A 9,390-nucleotide genomic window follows, 5' to 3' on the forward strand; every position below is an offset into this window, starting at 1 on the left:
TTGGTGCTGCAGGTTGCCAGAGGCAGCGGTGAAAGGTGTGGGATGCGCCCGTGTGCTCCTTGTTGGGGAAAGACGTGAGCTGAGCTCAGGAGCTCCTTGCTCCAAGTCTGCCGGGGGCAGCAGAGAGTCTGCCGGGGGCAGCTAGAGCTGGGCTGTGGTTGGACTCGATGATCGTAAGGGTCACTTCCAACCAAGAAGATTCTCCTGTTCTCTGACAGACGTGGGCTACGCTCGGGGCTCTCGCCAGTTCCGTGCTCGCACCCTGTCTCGTCACCGTCCTGTCGGACAGTGTGGGCTGGGGCTGCAGCTGCACCGATCACATGCGGGGCAGTGGGTGTCACCAAGTGAGGTCACAAAGGGCCCCACTGTGACCCTGTGCCTGCGTGGGGAGGGTCAGGAGGTCCCCTTGGGAGGCACAGGCCAGCTCAGCTCTGGGCACCTGTCTGATTCAAGTTTCAATCCGTTTCTAAAAGTTCCAGCACCCATTGTTCTGAGCACAGTCTTGAACAGTCTGCTGCACAGCTCCATTTTCCCAGCAGCTGGTGCATGGTGGGGATGTCACAGACACACTCAGTGCCATCTCCTTGCTCCAGGAGCATCCATCTATGGGGATGTTGCGGAAAGGAGTCCCGTTGTCTGGCTCAGTTCTCTCTGTGCTGCCAGGGGTGGCAGATGCACTCGATCCCCCAATCACCCCCAGCCAAACCCACAGCAGTTTGGTCCAGGCTCCGGAGGAGGGAAGGGCCTGAGCCTTAACCAGGCCAAGAACTCCTGCCAGGAGACCCACTGCCAAGCAGAAAGGCAACTGAATGTCGGTAACTTGTGAATGCACAAGTCTCAGACACTTTTCTTACCGTGTGCAATGTGACTACGAGTCTATCTCTTCATTCTATAAATACGACAGCCTGGATGAGCCACTGTGAGCTCTCCCTGCTAAATAAGTGAGCTGTATGGCAATGGTTTTACTACTCACAGCTCAGTGGATGAGACCAATTTAAGTTTAATATTAATCATTCACCTTAAGTAGAGGCACACTAAATATAATCAATTCTTTATGGACATAAGGTTGTATGATTTTTAATATACTCTTTGCTTCGTGTTACTTGGTAAGCTGTATTTGCTAAAATTTTAAGCTGTAAAGTGCTGCTCATATCTACCAAAAGCATCTACAAATAGAATCACAGAATCACAGAATCGACTGGGTTGGAAAAGACCTCAGAGATCATCCAGTCCAACCCTTGGTCCAACTCCAGTCTGTTTACTAGATGATGGCACTAAGTGCCATGTCCAATCTCAGTTTAAAAACCTCCAGGGCCGGTGAGTCCAGCACCTCCCTGGGCAGCCATTCCAATGCCTGACCACTCTCTCTGCAAAGAATTTCTTTCTAATATCCAGCCTCAATTTCCCCTGGCAGAGTTGAAGCCCATGGCCCCTTGTCCTATTGCTGACTGCCTGGGAGAAGAGACCAATCCCCACCTGGCTAGAACTGCCCTTCAGGTAGTTCTAGAGAGTGCTGAGCTCAGCTCTAAGCCTCCTCTTCTCCAGACTAAACAAGCCCAGCTCCCTCAGCCTCTCCCCATAGGGCTTGTGTTCAAGTCCCTTCCCCAGTCTTGTTGCTCTTCTCTGGACCTGCTCCAGCACTTCAATGTCTTTCCTGAACTGAGGGGCCCAGAACTGAACACAACACTCCAGGTGTGGCCTCCCCAATGCAGAGCACAGGGGAAGGATCACTGCCCTTGTCCTGCTGACCACGCTCGTTTGGATACAGGACAGGATACCGTTGGCTTTCTTGGCCACCTGGGCACACTGTTGGCTCATGTTGAGCTTCCTGTCCATTAGCACCCCCAGGTCCCTTTCTGTCTGGCTGCTCTCCAGCCACTCTGTGCCCAGCCTGGAGCGCTGCAGGGGGTTGTTGTGACCAAAGTGCAGCACCCAGCATTTGGCCTTGTTGAACTTCATCCCATTGGAATCAGCCCATTTTCCCAGTCTCTCCAGATCCCTCTGCAGAGCCCTCCTGCCTTCCAGCAGGTCGACACTCCCTCCCAGCTTGGTGTCATCAGCAAATTTGCTGATGATGGTCTCAATCCCCTCATCTAAATCATCAATAAAGATGTTAAACAGGACTGGACCCAACACTGACCCCTGGGGACACCACTAGTGACTGGCCGCCAGCTGGATGCAGCCCCATTCACCAGCACTCTCTGGGCCCGGCCCTCCAGCCAGTTCTTAACCCAGCATAGAGTACACTTGTCCAAGCCATGGGCTACCAGCTTTTGCAGGAGTATATTATGGGAGACAGTGTCAAAGGCCTTGCTGAAGTCCAGATAGACCACATCCACAGCTTTCCCCTCATCCACCAGGTGAGTCACCTGATCATAAAAGGAGATCAGGTTGGTCAGACAGGACCTGCCCCTCCTAAACCCATGCTGGCTGGGTCTGATCCCTTGTCCATCCTGAAGGTGCTGTGTGATTCCATTCAGGATGATCTGCTCCATAACCCTGCCAGGCACCGAGGTCAGGCTGACAGGCCTGTAGTTGCCAGGGTCAGCTCTGCAGCCCTTTTTGTGGATTGGGGTAACGTTGGCCAATTTCCAATCATATGGGACCTCCCCAGTGAGCCAGGACTGTTGGAAGATGATGGAGAGCGGCTTGGCAAGTTCTTCTGCTAGCTCCCTCATCACCCTAGGATGGATCCCATCTGGTCCCATAGACTTGTGAGGATCCAGATGGCTCAGTAAATCACCAACTATTTCCTCCTGGAATACAAGGGGCCTATTTGGCTTTCTATCTCTGCCAACCACCTCCAGAGATGAGTTGTCCTGAGGGCCACCTGTATTACTGGTAAAAACTGAGGCAAAGTAGGTATTAAGTACCTCAGCTTTCTCCTCATCTTTGTTAACTATATTTCCTTCAGAGTCCAACAGAGAATGGAGGTTTTCCTTGCCCCTCCTTTTGTTATTAACATATTTGAAGAAGGACTTTTTATTATCCCTGACAGAATTGGCCAAGTTAACTTCAAGTTGCACTTTTGTTTCCCTGATCTTTTTTCTGCATGATCTAGCTGTTTCCATAAATTCTTCATAAGTAGCCAGCCCTTTTTTCCACAGTCGGTAAAGTCTCTTTTTATTTCTGATTTCATTCAGAATCTCCCTGTTTAGCCAAGCCGGTTGTCTTCCCCGCCGGCTAGCCTTTCGGCACACTGGTACAGCCTGTTCCTGTGCACTCAAACCTCCTGCTTGAAGCATGTCCAACCCTCCTGGGCCCCCTTGTTTTTAAGCATTGTTTCCCAGGGTATGCTCTGAACTAGACTTCTGAATAGGCAAAAATCTGCCCTGCGGAAGTCCAGCGTAGAGGTTTTGTTAATGGTTCTCCCTGCATCTCTGAGTATTGAAAATTCTATTATTTCATGGTCGCTATGCCCCAGGCGGCCTCCAACCACCACATCTCCCACCAGCCCTTCTCTGTTTGTGAACAGTAGGTCTAGCGGGGTCTTGCCCCTGGTGGGCTCATTTACCAGCTGATGAAGGAAATTGTCCTCTATACACTCTAGGAACTTCCTAGACTGCCTCTTCTGTGCAGTACTGAGCTCCCAGCAGATATCCGGCAGGTGAAAGTCACCCACAAGAACAAGGGCCGTCGATTTGGAGACATCTGCCAGCTGCTTGTAGAATAATTCATCTCCTTCATCGTCCTGGTTGGGTGGTCTGTAACAGACACCCACGAGTGTGTCAGCCTTGTTGAACTTCCCCCTGATTCTGGTCCACAGGCACTCAACCTTGTCACTGCTGACCTCAAGTTTAACAGAGCCGAGTGACTCTCTAACATATAAAGCCACTCCTCCACCTCTCCTACCCTGCCTATCTTTTCTGAAGAGCTTGTAGCCACACATAGCAGCACTCCAGTCATATGAGTCATCCCACCATGTTTCTGTGATGGCAACTATGTCATAGCTTTCCTGCTGCACGATGGCTTCCAGCTCCTCTTGTTTGTTGCCCATACTGCGTGCATTAGTGTACATGCACTTCAAGTGGGCTGCTGATTTCCCTCTTAATTTGGGCTTTCCATCCGTAGGCTGATTTTTGGAGAGCCCAGTTTCAATCCCTTCCCCCTTCAAACCTAGTTTAAAGCCCTCCTGATCAGCCCTGCCAACTTATGGGCTATAGTCCTCTTGCTCTCCCTAGAAGGATGAAGCCCATCTGATTTGAGGAGACTGGGTACCACGGAGCTTGGCCCATGGTCAAAAAACCCAAAATTTTGACGGTGACACCAATCCTTAAGCCACCTGTTGATGAGATGGGCTTTTCTGCTCCTCTCTTTATTTAGTTCCTCATCCATCCCAGATAGCACAGAAACTGAGGCAAATATCACTTGTGCTCCCGTCCCATGAACTGAACGACCCAGTGCTTTAAAGTCTTTTTTAATTATCTTGATACTTCTTCTGTTGATGTCCTCGCTGCCAGCTTGGACTGCTAACAGGGGATAGTAGTCTGAGGGCTGAATCAGCTCGGGAAGTCTTCTATTAATGTCCCTCACCCCGGCCCCAGGAAGGCAGCAGACCTCCCTGTGGGATGGGTCTGGGCGACATATAGGGCCCTCTGTTCCCCTCAGAAGAGAGTCACCAACTACTACCACTCTTCTTTTTTTTTTTTTTTTCTTCCTACAGCTGCAGTTGTGATTCTTTTTGTTGATGAGGTCCATCCAGAGGGCTCTCCAGGTGGATCTTCTTGGCTGTCCTCTGCCTCATTTTTTCTAAACCCACAAGTTTCTCTCTTCCATTTCAGTTCTCTCCCTTATCCCACCTCGGGACTGGGAGCAGGATGTGAGCAGCTCTCACCGTCTTGGTTGGTGGCTGTAGTAAAACCATGTCAAGAAAGGGCAATAGTAGCTTCAGAAATCTCGAAAAATCACTTTCCAAGATGGTGTCAATTTTTAATTTTTTTTTTTTTTTTTTTTTTTTTGGTAGAGGGAACAGCATGAGAAAGGAAAACCATCAGAAACTGCAGCTCTGGAGGTCCAGAGTGGAGTCAGGATAAAGAAATGTCATTCTGAGCACAGGGCTGTGGTCGTTCAGAGGGACTCTGGATCATCCATGACTTTGTGTTTCAAGGAACAGCTGGTGAGGATGGAGAGACAGCAGCACAGGTGGGGACACACTGGGCTGAGAACAAGGTGGGGAAGCGCATGGGGTGTCTGCAGCCTGTGGGGAAACAGCCAGAGTTCTGGGACAGTGCAGGATGGACCATGGTGGACATGGCCAAGAGTGCTGGCAAGGCTGGATGTCCCTGAAAGAGCCAAGGTCTTTGTCCCCTTGGCTATGGCTGATGTCCCTGCCAGTGAGGTCTTAGAGGAGACACATGGTTATACGGCCATGGCTCCCCATTGCCTCCTTGCACCCCCAGGGAGTGTCACACCATTGTCCTGCACTGGGCATCGCGCTCCCCACAGCCCCAGGAAGAGCCCTGACCCACCTGTGAGGGACAGGATCTCCCTTCCCAGGGGCAGGGGCTCAAGGCTTGGCCATTGTCCTTCATCAGACAAACCAAGGGCTTTCTCAGCATCAGAGCTGCTGCACTTTGCCTTTGCCTGATGCAATCACTGCCTCCAATTATCTGCTCTAACGAGTCCCTGGGGAGGCTTTGTCAGGAACAGCCCTCAGTGGGGCCATTAATGCTTCAAGGTACTTTGGAGTTTGTTCTGACTTGGACTTCTTGAGCAGATTCTTCAGTCTGTCCTTGGTATCTAGAGGTTCATGGACTCAGCACCAAATACGCCACAGGGCTCATTAAAACACAGAAAGACCTAACAAGCAATGCTTCTTTCTTTAATTTCATTCAAATCTTCCAGACATGTAGAACTAACTGGAGAGGTTTCAATGGGACACTTGCTGATGAAGGTTTCAAAGAAGATTTAATGAAGGAGGTTTATTATTTCAAGCTTGTTTTCTGTCATTTTCCAGTGTATAGAAGAAGTGACAGCAGCATTCTACACTGGACATTGATCCCGAGGGTCTCCTGAAGACATCTGGACAGGCAGAAGAACAGTCCTTGAGGCTGGACACTGTGTGGACAACCTGGCTCCTCACCCCCACCCCCAGGCTGCCGGTTCCCTCATTGGCCACCAGAGATTGCATCACTTTTCCTCCATCAGACTTCTCCACTGAGCTCTGCAGGAGATGCTGCAGCTCCTGTGCACCAGCTCCACCTGCTCTCCTGTGCAAACACTGCACAGTTTAATAAACAGCAAAACACTTTCCTCAGCTGTGTGTGTAAGCTGGATCTGATGAGGTCCAGCATCCACAAGAGACACCTGTACAAGAACAGTTTTAGACAAAGAAAGGAAAGGATATCTATAAAAACAACTAAGGTGTTGACTGAAAAGTTAATTAGACATCTGAAAATTTCTAACTCTCTGAAGCTCGAAGCAGAAACCAGACAGTTGAAATGTAACTGAACACACAAAGAGCAAGTGGAGGAGGAAACCTGAGAGCAGCGGGAAAGATGTCCTTAGACATGGGCTTTTAATTGGGAGAGGTGGAAACTGATGAATGACGAGGGAGATTATATAATGAGTAGTGGTACTAGAAGTACAGGGGAAGATATTTCTTCTCCAGCCATTAGTACACTTCCTGGAAATGCCCTTTTTGCCTTTTTTTTTTTTTTTTTTTAATTTATCAAAACCAATAGAATACAAGTGCACCTATCCAGGCAGACATTGGTTGTCTGAACATAACCAGACCTTTCCCACAGGGCTGTTCCAGCCTGGCAGCCCCCAGCCTGTGCCATTGCCAGGATGAGTCCTCTAAAGGGGGAGAAACTGGCACTTGTGGGATTTCCTGATGTTCCTGCCAAGACGTGCTCTCCTCCTCCTCCTCTTTGAAGCCCTTCATTGGGCCTGGGAGACCTGGTCAGTAAAGCCTCACGCACAGAAAGCATTGAGTCCCTCAGGCCCAGTGGCGTTTGCTGTTCGTTAGGTCACAGTCCTCGTTGAACAGCAGCTCTGCATTTTCCTTGTTCAGTCTTAGGCTCTAACACAGCAACTGAAGCTCTTCTCTTTCTCTTGACTTGCAGTCACCAACTTCAGGTGGTCGCCCCCTGGCAGCTGCTTCCTGGCCTCTGTCACTGCCCTGTTCTGTGCCGGCCCAGCACTGCTGGCCCACACATGGTGCCACGGACCCACTGTGCAGGCACAGAGTAGAAAGGGTGTATTTGGTGTGAGAACAGTTTCTCTTGGATGATCTCCATGACATCCCTTTGTGCTCTGTCCCCGTTCTGTTCCTTTTACTTGAGACAGGCTTTTCCAGGTCCTGGAACCTGCCCAGCTCTATCTGCATCCCACGTGGGGTTTTGCAGATATTCTTTCTCCAGAATCTGGAAGAGGAGAGAGATTGAGTAGGGCTGTCAGTTCCCCAGCGCAGGCACTGGCCCAGGAGGAGAATGGAAATGGCCGAGCAGCAAAATTCACTCATAAACCTGCAGTGAGCAGCCTGTGCTGGAAGTGACTGATCAGAGAGGCCACAGTGAAAGCTCAGTTCAGGTCTGTTCCCGAACACATCACCCCATGCCCTCCTTCCCTCAGCCCCTGGAGAACATCAGCACTGCAGCACGGCCTCACAGGGACAATCTCTTCAGCCCGTTCCTGACCTCAGCTTTGCAAGAAGAGCCCAACTGCAGACACTGCATTGAGGGAATCCTTTTTATTACAGAGCTGTGACATGAGAGACTAGCTGTACCATCACACCAAACATGTGTGCAAAGACCCTTGTGTCAGACAGACTGGATTCATAGCTCTGGAGAAGTGGAGTGCATGCAGATACTACCAGAGCAATGGAATTACCACAGGCAAAATTCCCAAGGCACAGGAGGTTCCTCAGATAGACTGGAAATCACTTGTGAAGAGACGTGGTCAGCTTATTGCTGCTGAAAGACGGATTGAAGCAGCTTCTTCAGTGCATCCTTGAGCTGCTGGTTCCTCATGCTGTAGATGAGGGGGTTCACTGCTGGAGGCACCACCGAGTACAGAACAGGCACCACCAGATCCAGGGATGGGGAGGAGATGGAAGGGGGCTTCAAGTAGGCAAACATGGCAGTGCTGATGAACAGGGAGACCACGGCCAGGTGAGGGAGGCAGGTGGAAAAGGCTTTGTGCCGTCCCTGCTCAGAGGGGATCCTCAGCACAGCCCTGAAGATCTGCACATAAGAAATCACGATGAACACAAAACAGCCAAAAGCAAAAGAAAAGCTAACTACAAGAAGCCCAGCTTCCCTGAGGTAGGAGAACGAGCAGGAGAGCTTGAGGATCGGAGGGACTTCACAGAAGAACTGGTTGACAGCATTGCCCTTGCAGAGCGGCAATGAAAATGTATTGAGAGTATGAAGAAGAGAATTGAGAAACCCAGTGGCCCAGGCAGCTGCTGCCATGTGGACACAAGCTCTGCTGCCCAGGAGGGTCCCGTAGTGCAGGGGTTTGCAGATGGCAACGTAGCGGTCGTACGACATGATGGTGAGGAGACAATACTCTGCTGAAGCTAAAAAGACAAACAGAAAGAGTTGTGTAGCACACCCTGCATAGGAAATGACCTTGGTGTCCCACAGAGAGCTGGCCATGGACTTGGGGACAATGGTGGAGATGGAGCCCAGGTCGAGGAGGGCGAGGTTGAGCAGGAAGAAGTACATGGGGGTGTGGAGGTGCTGGTCCCAGGCTATGGTGGTGATGATGAGGCCGTTGCCCAGGAGGGCAGCCAGGTAGATGCCCAGGAAGAGCCAGAAGTGCAAGAGCTGCAGCTCCCGTGTGTCTGTGAACGGCAGGAGGAGGAACTGGGTGATGGAGCTGCTGTTGGACATTTGCTGCCTGTGGGCATGAGGACCTGTGCAAGGAGGAAAGACGGTGACAAGTTAGGGGAGACTTCTCTGGGGAAAATAAACATACTGTTTCTCATGTAAAACCCCCTTTCTGATGATTGGATGTTTCCGCTCATTCTCTCTTTCTACCAATTGAGAAGAACAGTTCATCACAGTTTAAAATGCAGCTTGGGCATCTGGTTTCCATGAACACACCTCCGGGTCAAGACCCCCTGTGTTGGTGTCAGAACAAAAACTGACCCACACTCCCACCCCAACCCAGAGAGCAAGAGCACCAGGGACAGGTGGAGAAACAGGGAAGAACACTGCAGTGCTACCAGAAAATAAAGCAAGGACAGAAAGGCAGACGGGCATGCTCTGGAACCTTCTACTGACCCGGCTGTGCTGCTGCCACTCACATGATGACACTGGAGAGCAAGTACTTTTAGTACCTTATTTGAGTACCCCGTTCCAGGAACCCTTCACCTGGAGGTCCAGCTGCTGAGGTGGAGACTCGTGACCTGGACCCCATGGCTTTGGGGCAGAGGGTCTG

At 50.7% G+C, this 9,390-nt stretch overlaps 1 protein-coding gene across 1 annotated transcript; it reads right to left on the reverse strand.

Moving 5' to 3' along the window:
• Positions 1-7,690: 7,690 nt before the first annotated feature.
• On the reverse strand, positions 7,691-8,840 carry LOC135577717 (olfactory receptor 14J1-like). Its single transcript, XM_065047836.1, has one exon. The coding sequence runs from the start codon at positions 8,838-8,840 to the stop codon at positions 7,908-7,910; it is 933 nt and encodes a 310-aa protein (XP_064903908.1). The 3' UTR covers positions 7,691-7,907.
• Between the last annotated feature and the right edge of the window lie 550 nt (positions 8,841-9,390).

Source organism: Columba livia, unplaced genomic scaffold (genome assembly GCF_036013475.1).
Source record: "Columba livia isolate bColLiv1 breed racing homer unplaced genomic scaffold, bColLiv1.pat.W.v2 Scaffold_135, whole genome shotgun sequence".
In the NCBI taxonomy this organism is placed as follows: Eukaryota; Metazoa; Chordata; class Aves; order Columbiformes; family Columbidae; genus Columba; species Columba livia.